The following is a 26,316-nucleotide window of genomic DNA, read 5'->3' as shown; positions in this document are numbered from 1 at the left end:
AATATTTTGTTCAATAAACTATTCCAATTAATTAGGCCCCGAATGCTGATAATGTGAGGACCTAATTGCTCAGTCTAACATTTCTTCTTCTTCTCCAAAATTAATCACACTTTTGAGGGCCTAAAAGTGCTCGAAAACTCATGACACTTTACACACACATCAGAGGTGGTAAAAATGTACATCTGATGAGTTTGATGAGTTTCAGAATTAGGGGTAGCAAGATGGGTCGATAGCGCCACCTACAAAATTTCAATTAAGCGGCGTTCGAGCTACGTTTCCCGTACGAAATTCGGTACACAAGTGTAACAGCACTCTCATACAAAAAATGTCCCTATAGGAGCAAAATCTAAAAACCCAACAGGAAGTCAGATACTTAGAATTTTCTCTGCAATTTTTTTTGCAGTTTTTGCCATTTCCAGACGTACTTTAACAGACTCCTCCTAGAAATGTAATCAGATCAACAACATGTTTGGTCAGTCTAATCTTAAGGCCTTTGTGATGTTAAATTGTGAAGATCTTGAGTTTTCCTTGAAGGGCGTGTCTGTTGCGGCCTGACACATTTCAATGTTTCACCATGAAATAGGAAGTTGTTGTAAGTCAAGCATACAATGTCCGACCTGCCATGTCCGAATACAATGTCCGAAATTGCCTCTTATACCCTCAAATAGGGCTCTACTTGAGGGGACAGCCATTTGTAGTGGTGTCCGAAACTATAGTGGACATTATTGAGTGCACTCATTAGATCCCACATTGCACCGCAATAACGAGTGTACAGTCGATGTACACACATCAGCTGTCCGACTTCCTCACTTGTTTTCAATTAGTCCTTAAAGTAAACTGTATAGGGATTAGTGAATGAGGGTTTAGCGGCAATTTTGGATTCACCCCTGCTCTGAAGACATCTACAGTCCCTGACAAAAGTCTTGTCGCTTATCTATTTTCTAAAAATACCTGATATTAACCTGACTTTTAATTAATTCATTGGTGTTAGAAATAGCTCATATGAAAAGCTAAAACCCTCCCAAATGATGTTTAATGCACTGAAATACATAATTTTCACAGAAAAAATATTTATCATTTAATCAAGACAGAAAGGCCAAATTTTGGCAAGACAAAAGTTTTGTCGCCTATACAGAAATTAAACAAATTTACTGCAAATACAAAAATATGTCAGCAAATTAAGTTGTGGTGCTGTGAGATCCAAATTTAATATCTTGTGTGACTTCCATGAGCTTGAAGGACTGCATCCATGCGGTTTGGCAAGGATTCATACAATTTATTGATGAAGTCATCAGGAATAGCTAAGAAAGCAGTCTTGCATGCCTCCCAGAGTTCATCAATATTCTTTGGTTTCGTCTTCCATGCGTCCTCTTTCATCCTACCCCACATATGCTCAATGATGTTCATGTCTGGTGACTGGGCTGACCAATCCTGGAGCATCTTGATCTTCTTCGCCTTGAGGAACTTTGATGTGGAGATGGAAGTATGCGATGGAGCACCGTCCTGCTGCAGAATTTGGCCTCTTTTATGGTTGGGAATATAAGAGGTAGCTAAGATTTCTTGGTATTTTAGACTATTGATGTTGCCTTCCACCCTGCAGATCTCTCGCACACCCCCATACTGGATGTAACCCCAGACCATGATTTTTCCACCACCAAACTTCACTGTTTTCTGGGTGAATCTCGGATCCATTCGGGCACCAGTAGGTCTCCTGCAATATTTGCGGCGACTGTGGTGTAATTCAACAGAAGATTCATCTGAAAAATCCACCTTCTGCCACTTTTCCAGCGTCCATCCTTTTAGCAGGCTGTGGGCCTTGGCAAATGCCACACGGTTTTTCAATTGTCTTTTGTTTAGTGCTGGCTTCTGGGCACTGATTCGACCATGGAGGCCATTTCGAGACAAAATCCGACAAACTGTTCTGGTTGACACAGGGACTTCAGGTGACCAGGTCTCGTGGAGCTCTGCTGCAGTGGAAAATGGGCTGGCCTTGGATTTTCGAGCCAACAAACGGTCCTCTCGAGCAGTTGTCTTGCGGGGTCTGCCTGACCTGGGCTTGTCAAAAACGTCTCCAGTCTCTTCAAATCTTTTTTTTATCCTCTGTACTTGACGCTGAGACACATTGAAGGTGTCTGCCACATCAGCAGTGGATCTGGTCTTCAGCCTCTTGATAATCAAAACTTTAGTCTCAGGGTGAATCTTAGGCATGTTTGCAGAGGTCTAGTTGCAGTTGATGTGAAGGTCTAGTGTACTGGGGTTCTTTTTATAATAATAATAATAATAATAATAATAATAATAGATTTTATTTATAATGCACTTTTCATTCCGAAGATTCTCAAAGTGCAACAAGGGGGGGGGGGGGGGGATAACAACAAAAAATGAATAACAAGTAAAAATATAGAATACTACAAACAATCAACCAACACAGAAAACAGAACAGAAACAGAGCTGATGGTGAACAGAAACAGATCTGATGGTGAACAGAAACAGAGCTGATGGTGGACAGAAAACAGCTGATGGTGGAAGTCTCTGTTAGCTCCGCAGCACACTGTGGTCCACTCCAAGTTTCAGATTTCTCCCAGCGGCAGTGTCCCGATGACATCGCCGAGGGACGACAGCTGAAGACCAGATGATGGGTCTTCTTCATGATGATTCAAACGATGGGGATCGCTGCAGCACCATGCAGGAGGCAGAACATTCCTCCGGGCACTTCTGTGGACACACCGGGGCCGGCGCAGATGTCACTCCACGGTCGCAATGCAGGACGGAACAGCGGCGCAGCCGAGAAGCAGAACATCCCAACATCATGCCGGACGCCGACGACGAGAGCCCGGATGACGCTAGCCCGGTGCAAACTTCAGCCACCATGCAGCTTAAGCCCAAGGGAGACCACCAGTGAGCACCCGCGGCGAGAAACATCAAATGTCCCCCAAACCAGAAACCAACCGCAGCAATTCAAACGTAAACATTAGAGAAGCGGTTGAAAACGGCGAAACGACGAACAACGACTTCTCAGTGGCTGCCAGCAATCAGCAAAAGTCCCAATTGTAGCTCTGACTGTTAGACTAGTCATAGTCTCAAGTTATACACACTTGAGACCTAATTGATCCATTATTAGTCACAGGGGAAGCTCATATGACAAGGTGACAACACTTATGTCTTTGCAAAAATTGACTCAATGGGCTTTACCAAGCTGTGAATATTAGAATACTCTTTGAAAGTTTAGTTTTTCACTGAAACATTATCACAAAAGCTGGTGGGATTAAAATGAGCCATTTCTTGGAAAAAAAATCTTGATTAGAAATATATTTTAGCGGCACTTTAGGTCAATTTGTACACAAGCGACAAGACTTTTGTCAGGGACTGTACATGGAAGTGTGGCAAATACAAATGACTGATATAGTCCTCCTATTTTTATATACTTAAATGCATATTTCCCATCATGCTGTTTTTCTAAAGCCACTGGGTGACTGTGACACGGGTGCGAGGGCTCTTTCGTCGCTGCTTGCAGCTTTAATTATTATTATTATTTCATATGGCAGGCTTTAAAGAGGGTGCTCAACAATTTCTTGACATATTTTCATCTAACAAAACGCTCTCATGCACTACAGTTGCTTTGGAACTTTGTAAATACAGAATACACACTGGCAAGCATCATAAAATCAGTTTCTCCTCTCAGGGGGAAAATGAGGTCCAAAGACAATACAGTGGATAGCAGCACAGTTCATGAAGGTCTGCTTGTCACGCAAACTTCCCATGATGGCCAAGAAGAAGAGGAGGGGAAAATACCGGAGACAGAGAAGACTATCAGGGTTAAACACGTGGATGATGAGGAGAAAATTGGGCCTGATAATGATGATAAATCAGTACAGAATGATGACCAAATGTTTGGGCTGAGAGATCTGTCCAAAGACAACCTACTGAAACTGCTTGGGATCATGGAAGGAGAGATTCAGGTAAAACGTTCATTCATAAAATGTGACTATTAAAGATGATCGCAACTTGTCTGTGTTGATCTGTGCAACTTTAGAGGGTTGATGAATTGAGAAATAATTTTCCCTTGAGCTTAATTTTTTTTGAAGACAAGATGTGCCTTCGCTGCATTCTGGATCATTTGAAATGTTTTAATTGCACATGATGGAAATTCAGCCAGAAGTGCATTGCAGTAGTCTAGCCTAGACACTTACAATATGTTCAAGTGCCATAAAAGCAAGAATAAGAGTTTTCTGGTGTCTTGTCAATCGTATGTCCCATTTCAGGGGCGGCCAAAATTTCAGTTCTTCCAATCTTAAAGTTACGAATATGTTACTTTCAAAGACCCACAAACATTTTTGACATTCTCCAGGGGGTATCTTGTCTGGGTATCACCAGACCAAGCTCAATCTTTTAAGATTGAACACTGGTCTGGGGAGTCTGCTCTGTATTTTCTACTGCACAAGAGGCTTGATAAACAGGCATAGTTTAAATTACTATTTGGATAGTCCTTCAACAAATCAGACCAACGATCCGGGTGACGTACTTGACAGAGTGACGCGGAAACTCCAAGCAGGAAAGGTGTCAACAAATGCTTGCAGAAGCAGTAATGGCATCGAGCGATTTTTGCAGGTTGTGCAAAAAAAATATTATATTAGTGGGTATTTACAACCACTCAAGTGATTTGCTTATTAAACTAAAACTAAAGCTGCTTGCCGTCGTTTCTTAGCCTAGAAATCTAGACGCACCCTAGCAGCAGCAAATCTAATCTGCCGCGAGTGTCGTCTAGCAACTCTCAATACCCTTCTGAGCTGTAAAAGCCAAACTCTGGTCGGACCAATCACATCGTGTATAGAGTCGGTGGGCGGGGCTTAACATAATGATAGCCGAGTTGGGCTTGCATGCTACTAGTAAACACAGAAACTGGCGAACGGCGGTGGTCTTTCGAATCAGCTCTGACGAATCTGGAAGACTTGGAGTTAAGCTTTTCTCTGAGAAAAGAACAAAGAACGGCACTGAGGTCATTCTTAAGAAGGGAAGATGTGTTCGTTGTTTTGCCGACCGGATATGGCGAATGTTTAATCTATCAACAAGCTCTGCTTCACCTTCATTGCTCTGGTTGGTTGTAGCGCTATCCTATCGTGTGCAGAGGGAGTTTGAAAGACAACCGTTTATCCCGCCCCTCGGATTGAGCTGTCAATGGTGAGTTTCCAGACCAAACATCTTGATGTGGGTCTGGCTTGTCAGGCTAGTCGTTTCTCTATTGTCGTGTTAAACCCCCAAATAGCATGGCAGGTGGATAAGCCGGTTTGTGATTGGTCCCCGCAGATTTGTAACAGAAGCAGGATAGAAAAATTTACAGGTTTTCAGCCTGAGCTGCAGGGAAAAATCAAATCATTTACTCAGTCTAGAGGGCATCAAGCCCACATATTTAGGCCCCTGAGGGATGTATGTGGGTCGCAGAAAGTAAAGTACTCAATCACAGCAATTTAGCAAACTAGCAAAACTTAATATGATGCTTATTTGTCAGTCATACAGTAAATAAATTAAACAATAAAAATGTTTTCAATAGTCCAAATAAAATGATTGGGTTTGTAATGCACAGTAGATTGGTTTATGTACATTTATTTACAACAAAATCCAATTTGTTTCAATCTAATACATTTTAACTAATTGAATATTGCTCGTTCTACAGCTAGCACTATTTTAATCATGTTAATGTAGGCTAATTGTTTTTACAGTGAACAGATTTATGCTAATTCTAAATCATTTGAATGCAGTAATGCATTTCGAGAATATGATGAATAAATAAACGAATCCCAAAGCGTTTGTGACTACTTGCTTCTACTTGCTACTCAGGCACGAGAAGATGTGATCCATCTACTGAGGTCAGCGCTGCTGGGTCGCCCAGAGGAGCTGGAGTCCCGTTATGGCTCTTCGGGGCCGGCCAGACCCCTGCAAGCCCTGCAGAGAGATCGGACACTCAACCACACACAACACGAGAGTGTGTATGATAAGCCAATGGCAGAGGTATACACACAGAGAAAAAAATAACAGTGACTAATTCACCCAAAAAAGAAAATTCTGTCATGGTTTGGGACAAGGGTGAGCAAATGATGAATATACATTTTTGGATGAACCATTTCTTTAAATGCATCAAACTAGAAGGATTTGCCTGTTTTTAACTCTCTGTTGGCCAGTCTCATGGTTGTGTTTTTACTCTCTGTGTCACAGCTGGACAGATTGCGGGATAAGCACAAGGACTCATACCGCCGTATGCTGGAACAGCTCTTGCTGGCAGAGAAAAGCCACCGGCGCACTGTTTACGAGCTGGATAGTGAGAAACGCAAACACGTGGACTATATGAACAAGAGTGATGACTTCACCAACCTCCTGGAGCAGGAACGAGAGAGGTGAGAGGAGAGACATATGGAACAAGACTCATGGTTGAATTGCTCATTTCCTTTCTTATTACAACAGATTTAAGAACAAATAATGTGACCAAAGCCGACTTAATAGATTTCTGCTAGGGCTGTGCAATATTCCGAAATTATCGAAATATCGCAAATGTACACATGCAATATCTGAATGATTTTAATAGGCTACTTCAACATTGTGAAAAGTGTACGTTTTAGCGTTTTAGGTCGATGCATAGAATAGACTGGGCACATGACTGTTACTAATGGGACTTGATGTCAAAAAGGCAACGCAACAATTTGCAAAAAAACATTGTAATAACGTTCGTAGAGGGGAAGGAGGCGGGAACCGGCGAACATTCAACAACTTTTATTAAATAAACAAAACAAAAGTAAACCGCGCGCAGCCCCTCACAGACGACTGCCCGCACACACATAACAAAACATAAACAAAACTCAATGTAAAGTCCAGGCCTGGTCCTCTCTCGTCCTTGACTGGTGTCGCTCATCCTTAAATGCCTCCGAGCTCCCTCATGAGAGGACTCGAGACCGGTGTGGCTCGCAGGTGACGCTCCTTCGCAATCACGTCCCTGGTCTCATTCGCTCCTCCCGTGTCACTCGCTCGTTCACCTCGCCACATACCCCCATCGCCCCTCGCAGGCCGGGCGGTTCACCCGAGACTGCGCCTACTCTCGGCCCTCACCAGCCGAGAGGCTCTTCCTCGCGCTGCTATGAAATGGTGCTGGACGACCAGTGGACGGCCCGATCCTCCTCCGCCCCCTGGCAGCCGGCGGTGGCTCCTCTGATTTAGGGCAGTCAGCAGCGAGCCCCGTGCTCCCTGCTCCTCCCCATCATGGCAGACGGCAGCAGGCTCCGGCCCTCCCCCTCAGCTGCGCGGGCTCTTCGACAGCATGTCCCTCCTTCCTCCCGGGCTTCGGCACCAATGTAATGGGGTTCTTAGATGGGAAGTAAGGAGGCGGGAACCAGCGAACATTCAACAACTTTTATTAAATAAACAAAACGAAAGTAAACCACGCACAGCCCCTCACGGACGACTGTCCGCACACACATAACAAAACATAAACAAAACTCAATGTAAAGTCCAGGCCTGGTCCTCTCTCGTCCTTGACTGGTGTCGCTCGTCCTTAAATACCTCCGAGCTCCCTCATGAGAGGAGTCGAGACCGGTGTGGCTCGCAGGTGACGCTCCTTCGTCCCCGGTCCCCGGTCTCACTCGCTCCTCCCATGTCCCTCGCTCGTTCACCTTGCCACAACAATAACTTGCAGTCTCACGCTGTCTGACACACGCACACACACACCGAAAAGTGAACGACACTGCTGGTCTCTTTCAGAAGTTGTGGTGATGCTTTCTTTTCCCTGAAAGAATTTCAAACACAAATGGTTTAATTCTCAGGTTTTAAATTTTTTTTTGTATATAATTAAAATGTTACGCGTTAATTGCAATATCGTATCGCATACCAAATATCGCATTATTTAACAAGATATTGCATATCACATTTTTCTTCAATATCGCCATATTTCATATTTCAAAGAAAAATGACACTTTGAATTTGACTATGGATGTGACATACTTTTGATGTAGATGTGATAATTTAATGTATTTAACCTAAGGAGAATATCGTTCTTCTATTCAATCATGTTCATTCAATCATAGGTTCCATCAAGAACCTTCAACATCCTTTTTCCATTCCACAAAAGGTTCTTCAGATTATTTAAACATTCTTCACACTAAAACAAAATGGTTCTTTTCAGAACTGTTTACTGAAAGTTTCTTTGGGGAATAAAATAAGTTCTTCTATTGCAATACTATGAAACCCTATGAAATTTCATAGAAAGACCATTATGGCAACTTGACTTGAAGGACAAAATAACTGCACACTCCATGCAAAATCTGTGAAAATGTGAATAATTTTAATAAAATAAGAGGGATTATCATGCAAAATACATGTTATTTTTTATTTAGTACTGTCCTGAATAAGATATTTTACTTAAAAATGTTTACATATAGTTTACAAGACAAACAAATTGCTGAATGTATTCAATTACCCGGTTCAAAAGTTTATGAGCCCTTGATTCTTAATACTGGATGATCCACGGCTGTTTTTTATCTATTGTTTGTCCAGTTAACTGACCAATGTTCCTCAAAATATCCTCTAGGTCCCGAAAATTCTCCAGTTTTCCAGCATCTTTTGAGTTTTTGAACCCTTTCCAGCAGTGGCTGTATAATTTTGAGATCTATCTTTTCACACCGAGGACGACTGAGGGACTCCAAAAGGGATTTAAAAAAGCTTCAAACGTTCACTGATGCTCTGGAAGGAAACACAATGTATTAAGGACCGGGGGTGAAAACTTTTGAAGAGGATGGAGATGTCCAAATTTGTCTTATTTCATTTTTAAATATCAATTCTCTTCAATATCCTCTCTTAATGCATCATGTTTCCTTCTGGTGCGTCAGTGAATTTTTGAACCTTTTTTTAATTGTTTTGTTTAATCCCCTCAGTCGTCCTCAGATCTCAAAACCATACAGTCACTGCTGGAGAGGGTTCAACTTGCAAAAGATGCTGGAAAACTGAAGAATTTTTTTGGACCTGGTGGATTTTTCTGAAGAAGGTTGGTCAGTTTAACTGCTCAGAAGAAACAAGAGACTCAAGAACAACCCTCACAAAACACAAATATAGCTGTGGATCATCCAGGGAACGACACACAATGTTAAGAATCAAGACTGTGTAAACTTTTGAACTGGTCATTTTAATAAATTCAGCTATTTTTTTGTCTTGTGAACTATGTTAAAAATTGTATGTAAAATATCTTTTTCAGGACAGCAATAAATAAAAAAGAAAATGCATTTAGTATGATCCCTCTTATTTTGTTAAAATTATTTACATTTTCACAGATTCTGCAAGAGGACTGCAAGAACTTTTGAGCAAGACTGTAGTCATAGAGTCACCATATAGGCCCTATTTATACATCACAAGTAAATCATCCATTTTGTTGGATGAAATTACTTTGAATCTTAAATTTTATTTTTCTGATTCTGAAATGACAAAGAAATGTTTTGTGGCAAGTTTATGATAATTCAATGAACTCAGTCATACTTATTGTTTGTTTTTCACTAGGTTAAAGCGGTTGCTGAAACAAGAAAAAGCATACCAAATACGGAAGGAAAAAGAATTTTCTAAACGATTGCAAAGAACATCTGGAGAGCTGGTAAAGCTGAAGTCCTTTGCACTGATGATGGTTGATGAGCGGGAACTTCACTTGGAGAAAATTGACAAACAGAGCCACAAAGTACAAGATCTTCTTCAAAAACTCCAGGAAAAGGAGAAGAAACTAAATGAGGCGGAGAGAAAAGCAAAGGAAGACAACCAAAAGATCATGGATCTTAAGGCTGAGTTGGAGCTAAGAACTTCTATGTTTGCTAAAGAGCAAGAGGAGATGTCAGCAAAACTGTCCAGCCAAGAATCTCAACATCAGCAGCTGTCCCAGAAACAAATGGAATTGTTACAAAAACTCAAAGAGCTTGAAGAAACGAATGAAGCCCTTCAGAAATCAGCAGAGGAGCTCCAGGCGTTGAGGGACAAGATCAGAAAGGGCGAGTGCGGCAACTCAAATTTGATTGCGGAGCTTGAAACTTTACGCAAAAGAATTCTGGAAATAGAGGGTAAAGATGAAGAGATCACCAAAACTGAGAACAAGTGCAATGGGTTGAAAAAGATGCTTCTGGCTGAGGAGACTCACAATAAAGACCTGAGGCTAGAGGTGGAAAAACTGCAACAGAGAATGACACAATTAGAAACACTAGAGATGGCCTTCAATATGGGCAGGACAGAATGCGCCCAATTGCGGGCAGTTTTGGAAAAAGAGAAAAGCCTGACGAAAGAGCTAACAGATGAACTAGTGAACGTTAAAATCCGTATGAAGGAGCTTGAGTCGTCTGAGCTGAAGCTGGAAAAGGAAGAATTGGATTTAAAAGAGGATCTTTTAAAGCTCAAATCAGTTACTGTAATAATGGTTAATGAGCACAAGAACATGGCAGACAGAATTAGATCTGAGGAAAAGATGAAAGATGAACTGAACCAACTCTATAAGGCAGAACAGGAGAAAGTCATGGAGGTTACTGAGAGGTTAATAGAGGAGAGCAAGAAGCGTCTGAAAGTAAAATCAGAGATGGAGTTGAAGATTGCTGCTCTTGCAAAGGAGAGAGACGAAATAAAGGGAAAGCTTGCCAAAGCAGAAGAAAAATGTCACGATCTGAGCTCCAAGCATGGTGTTATAAAGCACGGTACCATGAACAAAGAAGAAAGGGAATCTGCTCAAAAGGTGAAAGAACTGCAGAGTGTCTCAAATGCACATGGAAAAGATGAGAATAAAGTTAAGGAGTTGACTTTAGAGATTGACCGGTTGAAGAACCGTCTTCAGCAGCTTGAAACTATGGACCTGTTCAACGATTCGTTAGCAACTGAGAAAGAAAGGGCACAATTTCTCCCACAGCAGGTGCAAGAAATAAAAAGTCAAACTGCGTTGAGTAAGGCAATAGAGCGAGGAGAGGTATTCTGTCAGGAGGCTGAACTGAGATATCGGTTCATGATGGAGGAGGCCAAATCCAGAGACCTTCAAGCAGACGTGCAAGCCCTGAAGGAGAAAATTCATGAGCTCATGAACAAAGAAGATGAGCTTTCCCAGCTACAGGTGGATTACTCTGTTCTGCAACAGAGGTTTCTGGAAGAGGAGGACAAGAAAAAGAGCATAAGCACTGAAGTTCTAAACCTCACCAAGGAACTTGAGGTCACCAAGCGCTATAGCCGCACTCTGCGGACCAGCACCAAAGGAAGCCGAATGATGGATGTTCCCATGACATCGACTGGAATACAAACTGATTCGGTCGAGAATAGGACATCTGACAGTGACACTCCTGCTGCATTCATCAAAAAGTCTGTCCAAGAAGAGAACCGGATCATGAGTAGCCTTCAACAGAGGAGCTTAAAGAAGCCGATGCAGAGGCCGACAGTGCGAGAACTCTACCCTCCAACAGTCAGTGACTTTACTGTGAAGAAGTCCTGGATTCCTTGGATGAGGAAGAAGGACAGCAGCGCTTCCGAAATATCTACAGATACCAGTGAGGAGGTCAACATGTCCCAAAAGCACGACCATACATTGAACCCTCAGGTGATCCCAGATATTCAGAACAACAAGGCAACCTTACAGATTTGCATTTCCCCGTCAGAGGCCTTGACCAAACAAGCTTCTGCCAAACCATTTCAAGAAATTCAGACAACCATCATTCCTTCAAATGAACGAACCAAAGAGCCAAAGAATCCAGAAAGAGTTCGATCTCCAATGACCTTTGCAACCATCTCAAGAGTAAAGAGTGCAGAGATCATGAGGTCTCCCTCTACGGACAAATCATCCACTGCATCCAACAGCAGCTCCCAAGAGCATGTGGACATGATAACAGGCAGAGCTGTGTTTAAGGAGACTCCTGAGAAACGAATGGTCCCAACACCCATCAAGAAGTCAAGTGCAAATGTCCTTACCATGGAAGACAGTAAGAGTCACATTCACTTAGGATCACAGTTCAAAAAGACCAATGATCACGGCTCAGCAGTCATAGCCAAATCTGTTTCCGTATCATCCGAGAGTAAGGAGGTTTCTACTGGAACTGTGCTACGCTCGCCACACAATGTGACTACCAGCAAATTAACATCCAACAAATCGATGAGTAGCATCACCATCACGCAGGTCACTAAAGCACCAGCCAGACCTACACTCTCAGTGGTAAGTGTCTAATATATGCAGGAATATGTAAAAAAAACAATGACATCACTAACCCTAACATTTACATAAACCCCGCCCTGGGAACACGCAAACAAAGGCCACGTTGTGAAGAGGAAGAGTTGTTGTAGTCGAGAACATTTGGGAGTCGCTCAAGCTGTCACATCCGTCTTTCACATATATTGCAATACAGTATGAACACAAATGCAACAGCATGTCATAATAGCAAGATGACAACATAAATGATAACCATAATTAAACTAAACTATACTTGTTCTCTCTTCATGCAGATATTCTATTCTGGCTCTGAGCATCTTACAACAGTTCCCACACAAGCGATTTGTAGATTATCATGACAGAATATGCTAATCAATGACAGCTGCATAAATTTGTCAACTAACCCTTCAGAAACGCCCTGTCTCATTCTACATGTTGTCACTTCTTCTTGAGTCTCTCCATCATTGTCCGACTCCGGTTTGAACAGAAAAGGCTGAACAGTTTCTGTATTTTCAGTGTGTGTCTGCACGAGGTTATCGGAGCTGCTAACATAGGCTCTTGAAGCGCCGCCCTCTTCTTGAAAGGGGGTCAGAGCAGCAGCTCATTTGCATTTAAAGGGACACACAAAAACGTACCGTTTTTGCTCGCCCTCAAAAAGTGACAATTTTAACATCCTATAAAAGTTATCTGTGGGGTATTTTGAGCTAAAACTTCACATACACACATTTGTATAGTGCATGTGTGAGATTAATCTAGAGCTGAATGATCCAAAAATTGCAATTTGGCTTAGTCAGATTATGAAATCGCAAAGGCTTCAATTTGTAAACAAATATATATGCGCAGGCAAAGCGCAGCACTGTTCAGAGCAGATCGATCGATTAACCTCTTACACTCCAGGGCCATTTTTTTGGATTTCCCCCTGGATTTGGCCTACCCAAATTGAAAAGCTTCCCATATACACATACAGTGGTCTAGGTTCAAAATGTTGGTGTCATTTTACAGGAAACCCTTTAAAGTTACATAAAACACTGCTAAAAGTGATAAACATGTAAGTATATATTGTCTTAGCTGTAATAACCCCCCCAAAAAGTAGGCGCTTTTAGATTTTTTCCCCCCATAAATTAATTTTTGAAAGTGTGTAACTCAGGCCCTGTGTGCTCCAGGAACCTGCAGACAGTTTGGGCTATTTCCACTAAACTACAGAAAATAGTGGAAAAAGAAGTTTGTCTGTGTCATGTTGTATGACAGATTTATTCAAATGGGTCTGAAGGGATGACCCCCTCCCCCGACCCTGCTACCCCCCTCCACCACCCCCTCCCACCACCATATACAGTGATATAAATGCAATATTCCAGTGTCATTAAATTAATTATACATGCTGGAAGCAGCCCAAAGTGTCTGCAGGGTGCTAGAGCACACAGAGCCAACAGCTTTCACAACATATCCTTACATGTTTATCACTTTTAGCAGTGTTTTATGTAACTTTAAAGGGTTTCCTGTAAAATGACACCAACATTTTGAACCTAGACCACCGTATGTGTGTATGGGAGGCTTTTCAATTCGGGTAGGCCAAATCCAGGCGGAAATGGCACCAGAGTAGTGTAAATACATTAACACTAAAAGAGTCAACACCATAAGACATAAACTAAAAATGTTTTACAGACATGTGACTAACAGAAATAGAATAATGTGCCCCTGAATGAAGGGAGGCTCAAAATCAAAAGTACCAGTCAGTATCTAGTGTGGCCACCAGCTGCTTGAAGTACTGCAGTGCATCTCCTCCTCATGGACTGGACCAGATTTGTCAGTTCTTGTTGTGAGATGTTACCCCACTCTTCCACCAAGGCACTTGCAAGTTCCTGGACATTTCTGGGGGGAATGGCCCTAGCCCTCACCCTGCGATCCAACAGGTCCCAAACATGCTCAATGGGATTGAGATCCGGGCTCTTCGCTGGCCATGGCAGAACACTGACATTGCTGTCATGCAGAAACTCATGCACAGAATGAGCAGTATGGCTGGTGGCATTGTCCTGCTGGAGGATCATGTCCGGATGAGCATGCATAAAGGGTACCACATGAGGGAGGAGGATGTCTTCCCTGTACCGCAAGGCATTGAGATTGCCTGCAATGATAACAAGCTCTGTCTAATGGTGATGTGATATACCGCCCCAGACCATGACGGACCCCCCACCTCCAAATCGATCCCGCTCCAGAGTACAGGCCTCGGTGTAACGCTCATTCCTTCGACGATAAACACGAATCCGTCCATCACCCCTGGTGAGACAAAACCGTGACTCATCAGTGAAGAGCACTTTTTGCCACTCCTGTCTGGTCCAGCGAAGGTGGGTTTGTGCCCATAGGCGGCGTTGTTGCTGGTGATGTCTGGTAAGGACCTGCCTTACAACAGGCCTACAAGCCCTCAGTCCAGCCTCTCTCAGCCTATTACGGACAGTCTGAGCACTGATGGAGGGATTGTGTGTTCCTGGTGTGACTCGGGCAGTTGTTGTGGCCATCCTGTACCTGTCACGCAGGTGTAATATTCGGATGTACCGATCCTGTGCAGGTGTTGTTACACGTGGTCTTCCACTGCGAGGATGATCAGCTGTCCTTCCGGTCTCCCTGTAGCGCTGTCTTAGGCGTCTCACAGTGCGGACATGGCAATTTATTGCCCTAGCCACATCAGCAGTCCTCATGCCTCCCTGCAGCATGCCTAATGCACGTTCACGCAGATGAGCAGGGACCCTGGGCATCTTTCTTTGGGTGTTTTTCACAGTCAGTAGACAAGTCTCTTTAGTGTCCTGCGTTTTTAGAACTGTGACCCTAAATGCCTACTCTCTGTAAGCTGTTAAGGTCTTAAGGCGGTTAAGGTCTAACGACCATTCCACAGGTGCATGTTAATTAATTGATTATGGTTAATTGAACATGCATGGAAAACATTGTTTAAACCCTTTACAATGAAAATCTGTAAAGTTATTTGGATTTTTACCACATTATTGTTGAAATACACAGTCCTGAAAAAGGGACGTTTCTTTTTTTGCTGAGTTTATGACATCATAGCTCCTCCAGAGACAGGTAGGGTACTCTGATAGGATAAATAGGGTACTCTGGGTTCAGGACAAATACCGAGCTCGGAGCACGCCAAATACGCATACCATTTATTCTATCGGACTTATTTGTAAGTGTGAACTCATGAAATAAGAGATTTCCGCCACGGCCAGATTGTCCTTCCAGGTCTTACATGCACACATCAATACTGCCTCATTGTCACACCGAACAACAATATAATAATAGTGTATTTGCATTATTGTTAGGGTTGGGGTAGGTGTAAATGTTAATAAAATACAATCTGATAAGTAGCTAGTTTTATTTATTTTTTTATGTCAAGATTTTGCGTCATTTTGGCCGTAGCTGTATCCCTTCTAACAACAAACGAGGTTTCCAGGAATGTCATAAGATTTATTACTCCTATGAGTCTCACTTGTGGACTTTGTGCACGAGGGCGACCTCTGGCTACGAGTGTGAATGAAACAGACGTTACTTTCCGTGTGTACTAATGCTATCAACACCCATAAATCATGTTCCTTCTGTCTCTGTTACTCAACAGCAGCCTGTCATGGATGTCCCATCAGCGCGGACAGGGTTCAGTCGTATTCCAATGTCTCGGGGGATGAAAACAGGAAAAGCTGTGCTTGGCGCTTTGGGAATCAGCACAGGAGTTAAAATGGAAGCAAATGCAGAGAACCAGGCCATGACCAATGACCTGAAAAAAACAACTGTCAGTAATGGAGCATCACAGGGAGGAGGAAAGGGCTGAGAGCACTGAACAAACAATAGCCACGTTTACATTTAAGTCTAGTGCCAAAGAAAACAGATTATCTTCAATTGACTCTTTTTGCTATTGGCACGTTTTCCACAGATGCAAAGGAGGATGCTGATTTTCAACTAGGGAAGGAGCCATGTTTGCCAACATTGATTTAACTTTTGCCTTTCCTGCAGGACGATGAAAAATTGCAGTGATGATTACTTACGTAGGCCAACCTACAAAAACTAAATAGGACTCCATTTGCTTTTGGATTACTACAGAAAATAAGCTCTGTGACCAACAAAAGTTTATGATGAGTTTAGCTGTTTGGCGTGACTACTTTTAACGTGCCTGACAACCGCTATAGTCCCATTTAGCCACTTGTTAGCAACCACCATCAAAGTAAAAGTATAAGCTTAAAAAAAAATCACAAGGTGGTTTTACTGATGTATTTTATATTGTAAAATATATGTTCAGTTATACATGAAGTTATACATCTTGAGCTTGTGTTTACCACATAACTTATTTCAGACAATTAATCAAAATCCCATTAAAAAACCCCTATTGACTTCAGGATGATGCAACCGGAAATGCTATAATGCTGACTTGTTTCCGATTTTTGGCCCACAGACATTTGTCATCCCTGCATCACTATATGTCCGGTAGGGGAAGTCAATGGGTCAGCATTAGGTCTTCTGATGAAAATAAATTATCTTTTGCAAGCTATACTTACTGTATAAATTGCAAATGCAAATTTTCATTATATTATAGTAATTAGTTGTGAAACAGTGTCTGTTTTTGGATGCTCTCTTTGGAAGCTCATAAATACAATGACAGGATAGTTTTAAATGTTTGGGACTTACACAGTCAGCCAATAAGCGTGTGAAGTTTGTATTTGCAAGTTTGGAAGTTGTTTGTGTTTATGACGGCAAGATAGCAGTGTACCTTCTTTTAATTAACTAGGCTACTGAAAAATACAGCAAGGTATTTTACCTCTATTTTAAGATTTTTTTTGTTAGATTTTTATGTTTTTTATTAATTTATGAAGCCACTGAAGATTTAATCGCTATATATTATATTGCTATATTACAATGCTATCCTATTTTGTGCAGACAATTAGCTTATTTTGTTGTAAATACAGTATTTATGACTTTGAGGTAGTGTTCTTGTATGATCAACTTGTAGGCTAAATATGATCCCAACATAACTTGAACGCACCACAAGTAGCCATCATGAGCAAAGATGGTAGGAGTTCATGTATTGTAGGCTATGCTAACAGACAAGCTATTGGTTCTCTTTCATCATCTCGTTTCGAGATCCACCTATGGGAAGGGCATCCGTACCTGACCTCTGCAGAAGCATCCAATTGCACCAAGTCTGACAAGACAGGCAGGAGCGCGCAGCCAATGCCCAGTAAGGCCCCACCCCTTACCAGCGGGCATATATGGGCTGCATACGCTACTGTACATCAGTTGACATTCGCTTCTCGCGATCTCTGCACTGACACAGTTCGGTTAGATTTGCGCTGCTCACTTATTGTCTGCAGGAGGAAATATCGCCAGATCAGCCTCCACCGGGCGTGACAGTTCTATTCTGCCACATTCTGTGTCTGCATTCGGAGCCGCTCGCGCTCTCGTCTGTCTTCCTGTTCCACGGCTGCCGCCACGGACCTTTCTGAGTTTTTCGCGGGTATGTCGCTCTCTCAGTCTTCTCCTTCTGTGTCTAGCCTATTACGGGCCTGCCCGGCCGCGTGTGGGTCTCTTATCGCCGCTAAGGATTTTCACCCTTTCTGTGTGGTCTGCTTGGGCCTCAAGCACGCAGAGGAGGCAATAGAGAACCCGGAGAACTGCAGTTACTGCCTGGTACTGCCTAAGAAACTCCTGCGACACCGCCTTAAAGTTGCCGCTACTCAGTGTGGCGAGCTCGACTTGTCGTACTCGGATATGGAACACGGTGACGATAGCGCGCTACCGGGGACCTCCCGGGGCGCGACGGCTCTTGTTTTGGCTGACCAGCCCAATCCTGAGTTCCCCGAAGAGGACATCTTCACGGGTAACCTCCCGCTCGCCGACGATCTTGCCGGGTCCGGTGATTACGACGACGCGGGCCTTCTTGGAATTTCGGAGGACGAGGAGGCCATCCCGCCCTCTGTTATTCCCCAGGCTAGCGCCCCCGCGGCCTTGCCTGAATCCATCCTCCTGGATGTGTGTGAACGAGCGGCCGCTCGTCTCAACATTAAATGGCCGGCTCCACAGAGCGCCACCGACCAGGAGAGGGATATTTATGACGGTAAAGTGTTGGGAGCCCCCCCCGGCCCGAGGAAAGAACTCTTTCCCGTTCTTCCAGCGTGCGCTAAGCACATGAGGCACTACTGGAACGACCCGCTCGATCTTAAACACGGTCTCGCGGGGCTGGAGGTTAAAGATATGGCGGCTCGCGGCATGGGCGAACCGCCTGCCATTGAGCCCTCCATTGCCAGACACCTCAACCCAGTCCAGGGAGGGCTGCCCGCCCCCCCGAAGCCGGTCCTTCCTAACAGGATGGACCGTTTTTCTGCCTCGGTGCACCAGGCCGTTTATAAATCCTCGGCCTTGGCTGTTAGGACTCTGAATGTCTCCTCCCTCCTTTCCGCTTACCAAGCGGAGATCCTGGACGATCTGGGCCAGCAGTTAGATAAGGGATCTTCTCCCTCTCCTGCACTGTGGAAGGAGATCATCACGGTTAACGACCTCGTTCTCCGTAATGCTCGTCAGGTCGTCCAAACCTGCGGGCGCTCTATGGCGCTTTCCGTGGTAGGAGAGCGCTCGCTCTGGCTCAACCTGTCTGGTCTCCCGGATAGTGAAAAGAAACGTATCGCAGGCGCCCCGGTAGAGCCCGGCCGGGCTCTCTTTGGCCCCGCAGTTGCTATGATGCAACAACGATGCGACGACAAGAAGGAGCACGAGGCCTTCATATTGTATCTTCCCAGGAAGACGGTCCCACGCCAGGCGCCCCCTGTGCGTTTGCCTAACCCCCCGGTCCCGGGACGTAATTTTAATCAGGTCAAGGAAAAGCCTCGAAAGAAGTTTTCTGGGCTTTCTCCCTGCCCCAGAACCCCTGTCCAAAGGACGGAAGGTTCCTGCTGTAGGGTGTCCCCCTCCCGTGGCTGCCCAGCCCATATGTTTAGTGGACGATGTGTGTTCCCCCCTGTTCAAGGGGATTGTCGTGAGGAAAAGTTCAAAAGCAGTGTAACCACACCGCACATACTGTGTTCCCCTCACCCAAATAATAAAGGCTTCGGCCCCAGTGTTTCCCAGAAAACACAACACACACAGAAACACAAAAAACACAATAAATCTAACGAATCAAATGAATTCGTCACAGCGAGATACCCTCTCAATGTAGGGAAATACCCTTTCTCTCGTAATGGTGAACCTGCACGTGTCGTCCCTAGTTTCTCCACTAGAGGGCGCCATTGCATCACAAATAAGCCAGCTAGGCATGCTCGAAGCCAGCACGGCCTGGACGAGCATTCACACGAGCTGTGTGTCAGCCTGGCTTACTGTATTACGCATGATATTACAGGGCTATCGTCTGCAGATTGCTATGAAACATCCACGTTTCAGCAGCGTTCTCTTTTCTCACACAGAGGAAAGCACGGCCCACGTCCTGAAGGAGGAAATCTCCTCTCTTCTAAACAAAGGTGCGATTCAGGTGGTTCCCCACAATCTGATAAACCAGGGTTTCTTTTCCCGTTATTTCCTGGTCACAAAGAAGGACGGTTCCCTCCGTCCTATTCTGGACCCCAGGGTGTTGAACAAACATTTGAGGAAATACAGATTCATAATGTTAACCCTTGGTTCGCTCGCCCGTGTCATGAAACGGAACGACTGGTTCACATCGGTCGATCTGAGAGATGCTTTTCTCCACATAAGCATTTATCCACCACACCGGAAGTTTCTTCGTTTCGCCTATCAAGGCATTTGTTACGAACTCACGGTGCTTCCGTTCGGGCAAAAATTAAGCCCCCGAACTTTCTGTTTGCGTGTGGAAGCGGGCTTCACTCCCCTAAGAATGTCTGGTCTACGGATCCTGACATACATATGCGATTGGCTCATCATAGCCGATTCGTGGGAAAAGGTGTTGCAGGACACCTCCCGTGTGCTCGCGCACACCCGATCTCTGGACTTCAGGGTGAATGTGAACAAGAGCAGCTTTACACCCAGTCAGAGGGTGATCTTCCAGGGCATGGAGCTCAACTCAGTCTCCATGCGAGCGCGTCTCTCTCAGGAGCGCGTTCTCTCTCTGACGAACTGTCTGTCACAGTTCAGAGAGGGGGCGAGGGTGCAATATCGCACATGTCTCAGGCTACAGGGTCTTATGGCTTTAGCTATCCAGTTTTTGCCACTAGGACCCCTGAGGATGAGGGCATTCATGAAATGGGTTTTGTCACTACATTTCAGCCCGTTACACGATCTTTGCCGCTCTGTAACAGTGACGCGCACCTGCGCTGCAGCTCAGCGCCACTGGAAGAGCGCGGACTTTTACGCACAGGGTACCCCTCTGGGGACTGTCATGTTGCGGAAAGTCGTGACGACGGACGCGTCCCTAACAGGCTGGGGTGCCACCCAGGAGGGCAGAACTGTGAACGGTTTGCGGCCGAGCAAACTACGTTCAGAGCACATAGATTATTTAGAGCTTCTAACCAATTAGAAGGCTCTGAATCATTTTCTGCCTCGTCTGCAGGGACATCATGTGCTCGTACGCTGCGACGATACCACGACAGTGGCTATCAATCGTCAAGGCGGCGCGCGCTCGCCGAAGCTTCATGCCCTAGCTTACAAGCGTTTGGTATGGAGCGGGCGAGTTTTCCTGTCGTTACGCGCGACTCATGTTCCGGGAATTCTGAACAGAGGCGCGGATCTTCTATCGAGGGGGAACCCGCTCTTCGGAGATTGGCACCTCCACCCTCAGATAGTAGACATGATATGGATGAGACTACGGGCGCCCGTAGATCTGTTCGCCTCGCACGAAAACAGCCATTGTCCTATGTTCTTCTCGCTAAAGGACTTGGACGCGCCCCTCGAGGTGGACACACTGGCCCACCCGTGGCCCAGAGTGCTGCTGTATGCCTTTCCTCCCCTGTGCCTGATAATTCTCACACTGGCCAGGGCGAGAGAGGGGGGGTTTTCTCTCATCCTGATAGCACCCAGGTGGCCCAAAGCGCCGTGGCTGGCAGAGATAATCCCTCTGTTGTATGCCCAGCCGTGGTGCCTCCCCCTCCGCACAGACCTATTGTCTTAAGCGAACGGGGAGATTTATCACCCACACCCGGACAGGGTAGCTCTCTGGGCTTGGCCCGTGAGAGGACGAACCTAAGCGCGTTAGGGCTTCCCCCGCGCGTGGTGGCTACTATACAGAATGCCAGGGCCGTTTCTACACGGTCCTTGTATGGCTGTAAGTGGCAGGTGTTCGATGAGTGGTGTGATGGGCGGGGTCTCACATCATATCAGTGCTCAGTCGCTGATATCTTGTGTTTCCTCCAAGACCTTATGGATAAGGGCAGGTCTTTTTCCACTATTAAGGTCTATCTGGCAGCTATCTCTGCTTGTCATGTGGGTTTTGAGGGCTCAACGGTTGGGCAGCATTCTCTAATCCGCAGATTTATGAAGGGCGCCCGTCGCTCCTTGCCAGTCATTAGGAGAACGATCCCTGAATGGGACCTCTCCATGGTGCTGGAAGCTCTGTCTCAATTCCCTTTTGAGCCTCTGGGGAATATTCCCCTTAAGTTGCTGTCCTTCAAAACAGCCTTGCTCTTGGCCTTGGCGTCAGCCAAACGTGTCAGTGAGTTACATGCACTCTCGGTCCACCCCTCGTGCATCAATTTCTCTCTGGGTGGAGATAAGGTTTTCCTCAAGCCTAATCCAGCATTCATGCCGAAATGTTTCCCTGCGTTCACATCGGAGGTGTTGGAGCTATCCGCTTTTCACCCTCCGCCCTTTTCCTCCGCGGAGGATCAGAGGCTAAATGCCCTGTGTCCAGTCCGTGCGTTACAAACGTATGTGTCTAGGACCAGCGCGTTCCGGAAGAGTGACCAACTCTTCGTTTCATGGGCTCCTCCTCGCAAAGGGGATCCCCTGTCTAAACAACGCCTCTCACATTGGCTTGTGGACGCTATAATCTTGGCATATGAATCAAAGGGAGTGCAACCCCCAGGGAACATCAGAGCTCATTCCACGAGGGGCTTGGCCGCCTCTTGGGCTCTGTTCAGGGGAGTATCACTGCAGGATATCTGTTCTGCGGCCAGTTGGGCTTCTCCCCATACGTTTGTGCGTTACTACAGGCTGGATGTCACCAGAACCTCAGTAGCACATTCGGTCTTGGGGGTGGGGTCTTCCTAACCCTGCCTTCCTTATGTGTGACACACATAGCCTATGTTTCATGTCCTGCTTCACACCGCAGTTGCGTCGGTGTGGCGAGTTCATGATTATGAGACGCGTCGTGCACCGCCCCTCGGGGTGACCGTCTTTTTCTGGCTAACAGGACCTCACTGTGAGTGTATTGGGCAATCGGGGAGCTGTCCATGTCTCTCCCATAGGTGGATCTCGAAACGAGATGATGAAAGAGAACAATAGGTTACTATCGTAACCCCAGTTCTCTGAAACATCGAGTGGAGAGATCCACCAGCGTTGCCCCGCTTACCGCACGAGAAGCGAATATACTTACTGATGTACAGTAGCGTATGCAGCCCATATATGCCCGCTGGTAAGGGGTGGGGCCTTACTGGGCATTGGCTGCGCGCTCCTGCCTGTCTTGTCAGACTTGGTGCAATTGGATGCTTCTGCAGAGGTCAGGTACGGATGCCCTTCCCATAGGTGGATCTCTCCACTCGATGTTTCAGAGAACCGGGGTTACGATAGTAACCTATTGTTCTCTTCAGGTAATATAGACCTTTGTTCACAACAGATTTAAAGAATAGTTATCCAATAACACAATGCATATTAAATAAAATAAACCTGTTGTTATCACAAAAAAAAAAAAGTTTTTTTTTTTGTGTGTGTAATGTGCTTAATTAACTGAGACTTCTTACAGCTCTTACAGGCTGTTGTCCTTGTCTGTTTCGTTGCTTCTATTGCTCTCCCCCTTTTTGTAAGTCGCTTTGGATAAAAGCGTCTGCTAAATGATTAAATGTAAATGTATCCAATGAAATTGTTTGTTTATAATGATATCTGCTAAACTTTGTATTTTAATAGTGCTGTTTTATGATTTTTTAATAGGCTAGTGTATAATTTTAGCATTCTCTGGATGTTTATATCAGACCAAGCACTTTCTGTCTGTAATACTATTGTGAATAGAAATGCATTGATAAGAGTCTCTCCAATAAGTACATCTGCAGTGGAAGACATTTTGATTATTGTATTGTTAAGTAAAAGTGTTTTACTTTCAGATATACGGTCTACATTTCTTTCTTTCCACTTCTAGAAACAAATTAAACACTTAGAATAAGAAAAAAAATGCATATATTTAATTGCTTGAAGCAAGTTAATCAGCTTTTAATGTGCATAATTGAACTATTATTTTAAAACATAAATATATAGCTGCAAGCAGCAGTTACTGGGTCCAATGACTTTAAGGCTTTTAAGCACATGTGTAAAAATGTATGTTTTATTTAGCAAACCTGTAACCACCTAGCCTGACAAGCCAGACCCACATCAAGATGTTCGGTCTGGAAACACACCATTGACAGCTCAATCTGAGGGGCGGGATTAACGGTTGTCTTTCAAACTCCCTCTGCACGCGATAGGATAGCGCTACAACCAACCAGAGCAACGAAGGTGAAGCAGAGCTCGCTGACAGATGAAACATTCGCCGTATCCAGTCAGCTAAACTCCGAACACATCTTCCCTTCTTAAGAATGACTTCAGTGCCGCTCTTTGTTCTTTTCTCAGAGAAAAGCTTAACTCCAAGTCTTCCAGTCGCGGTCAGAGCTGATTCGAAAGACCGCCGTTCGCCAGCTTCTTTGTTTACTAGAAGCACACAAGCGCAACTCGGCCGTCGTCATTATGTTAAGCCCCGCCCACCGACTCTATACACAATGTGATTGGCCCGACCAGAGTTTGGTTTTTCCAGGTTTTTCCAAATTTGATTTGCTGCCACTATAGGGAAATTACTAAGGAAATATGGTAATATGGTACAAGGTTTGTAACAGTTACTGAGGTAGAGCCAAAAATCTAGGACTAGTTCGCAAAAGCAGTTTCTGAAATAATCTCTGTAACAAAGTTCGTATTGTGGAAGGAAGAGGACAAGGGGGTCGGCGTGACTGCTGACGCTTTCTTTTATTTACAATAACTCAAACACAACGTGCACACTTCAGCGTGTGGCTACCATTCACTATCTCAGTTCACTTCCGGGTTCGCGGCACTTCCGGCTTCCGGTTCTCAGTGTCTCTGGGGTTCAGGGTGGAGCGTCAGCAGTCCCTCTCTCTCTCCCAGGCTTCCGGTTCCACTGGCGTTTTATCCTCTCTCCACGCCCATTACTGGAACGAGATACAGGTGTTATTAATCTGCGTCCAACCCACTCACTTACCGCTCGTCCCGCGGCTCTCTCTCCCGCTGCAGACCTCGCTGAACCACGCCCCACTTGCCACATACCCCCACCGCCCGACTCAGGCCGGGGAGCCAGCCCCAAGAACTGCCTTACCTCCTTTTTGGTCTTGGGTCTCGGACAGGTTGCAATCGCGGCAGTCTTATCTATTTGGGGACGCACCTGTCCATGACCCAAGTGGAAGCCCAGATACCTTACTTCCACCCGCCCAATCGCACACTTCTTCGGATTGGCCGTGAGCCCCGCTCCCCTCAGCGACCTCAGGACCGCCCTGACATGCTGCATATGCCGCTGCCAATCGTGACTGTAAATCACGATATCATCTAGGTAGGCAGCAGCATATGCGGCATGGGGACGCAAAATCCTATCCATGAGGCGCTGGAAGGTAGCGGGAGCCCCGAACAAACCGAAAGGAAGCGTGACAAATTGGTGCAATCCAAACGGCGTGGTGAAAGATGTCTTTTCTTTGGACAATGGAGACAAGGGGATCTGCCAATAGCCCTTTGTTAAGTCCAATGTCGAATAAAATCGAGCCGTGCCCAGCCGATCAAGCAACTCGTCAACCCGCGGCATTGGATAAGCGTCGAATTTCGACACTGCGTTCACCTTGCGATAGTCCACACAGAACCTGACCGAGCCGTCGGTTTTAGGAACCAAAACTATCGGGCTCGCCCAGTCACTGTTGGACTCCTCTATTACTCCCAAGTCCAGCATCGCCCCTAATTCCTCCTGAACCACCTTTTTTTGTGTTCAGGCAACCGATACGGCCGGCTGCGAACTACCATGCCCGGCTCGGTCTCGATATGGTGCTGAATTAAGTCGGTGCGTCCCGGTAGGGGCGAGAACACGTCGGCAAACTCCGCCTGTAATTTTGATAAATCAGTGAGTTGGGACGGTGAGAGGTGATCTCCACCAGGGGCCAGCGCGACTGATTGTGCCTTGATGCTCGCCTCTGGCCCGAGATCATCCTCCCCCCCAATCACCGTTGCCAACAACACTGATTCCACCTCATTCCATTTTTTTAATAGATTGAGGTGATATATTTGACGTGCCCCGTTCCTATCGGACCGTATCACTTCATAATCGAGATCCCCTATCTGTCGTGCGACCTCAAACGGCCCCCGCCACTTGGACATTAATTTAGAGCTCAACGTAGGGAGTAATACGAGCACTTTCTCTCCCGGAGTGAATTTGCGTAGTTTCGTACCCCTGTTATACGACCGGCTCTGGCAGTCCTGGGCTTGCAACAAATTCTCCCTGGATAGCCGCCCCAGTGTGTGGAGTTTTGTTCGCAAGTCCAGCACATATTGAATTTCATTCTTCGCCAAAGAAGGCCCCTCCTCCCAAGTTTCTCGCAGGACGTCCAGCACCCCCCGGGGCTGGCGCCCGTAGAGAAGCTCGAAGGGGGAAAACCCCGTGGAGGCTTTTGGGACCTCCCGCACAGCGAATAAGAGGGGTTCTAACCACCTATCCCAATTTTTGGCGTCTTCCTGTACGAACTTACGGATCATGGTTTTAAGCGTGCGATTAAACCGTTCGACCAAGCCATCCGTTTGTGGGTGATAGACGCTTGTTCGAATGGATTTAACGCCCAGTAATCCATACAGTTCGCGTAATGTACGTGACATAAACGCCGTGCCTTGGTCAGTGAGGATTTCTTTCGGAACCCCCACCCGGGAGATTAGTCGAAACAGGGCGTCCGCAACACTCTTCGCGGAGATTTTGCGGAGAGCCACTGCTTCCGGATATCGTG

General features: G+C 45.4%; 2 protein-coding genes and 1 pseudogene across 3 annotated transcripts in view; 2 read left to right on the top strand and 1 right to left on the bottom strand.

Annotated features, from left to right (window-relative positions):
* LOC137090774 (filamin-A-interacting protein 1) overlaps positions 1–17,171 on the top strand; it is a 32,964-nt gene extending 15,793 nt beyond the window's left edge. For both annotated transcript variants that reach the window (XM_067454724.1, XM_067454725.1), the window contains exons 2-6: positions 3,680–3,956; positions 5,833–6,003; positions 6,208–6,386; positions 9,526–12,184; positions 15,783–17,171. In XM_067454724.1, coding sequence (XP_067310825.1) covers positions 3,687–3,956; positions 5,833–6,003; positions 6,208–6,386; positions 9,526–12,184; positions 15,783–15,992 — 3,489 coding nt within the window. In that variant the 5' untranslated portion in view covers positions 3,680–3,686 and the 3' untranslated portion in view covers positions 15,993–17,171. The remainder of the gene's footprint in view (positions 1–3,679; positions 3,957–5,832; positions 6,004–6,207; positions 6,387–9,525; positions 12,185–15,782) is intronic.
* On the bottom strand, positions 13,956–14,958 carry LOC137090775 (uncharacterized). The gene is made up of 2 exons (XM_067454727.1): positions 14,474–14,958; positions 13,956–14,400 (listed from the first exon to the last, which is right to left on the bottom strand). Exons 1-2 carry the CDS (start codon positions 14,926–14,928, stop codon positions 14,220–14,222), a joined length of 636 nt encoding a protein of 211 aa, XP_067310828.1. The 5' UTR covers positions 14,929–14,958; the 3' UTR covers positions 13,956–14,219.
* Positions 17,172–17,671: 500 nt separating the features above from the next.
* On the top strand, positions 17,672–22,415 carry LOC137090468 (uncharacterized; annotated as a pseudogene).
* Positions 22,416–26,316: the final 3,901 nt, after the last annotated feature.

The sequence above is a fragment of the Pseudorasbora parva genome, chromosome 10, assembly GCF_024679245.1.
Source record: "Pseudorasbora parva isolate DD20220531a chromosome 10, ASM2467924v1, whole genome shotgun sequence".
NCBI lineage: Eukaryota > Metazoa > Chordata > Actinopteri > Cypriniformes > Gobionidae > Pseudorasbora > Pseudorasbora parva.
This window is presented reverse-complemented; position numbering and strand designations above follow the sequence as displayed.

Excerpts from the sequence above, each read along its gene's own strand:
- LOC137090775 (XM_067454727.1), bottom strand. The coding sequence starts at position 14,928 with ATGCCCAGGGTCCCTGCTCATCTGCGTGAACGTGCATTAGGCATGCTG. Across the intron at positions 14,401-14,473 it reads AAAGTGCTCTTCACTGATGA|GCCTGTACTCTGGAGCGGGA; the intron begins GTCACGGTTTTG and ends CGTTACACCGAG.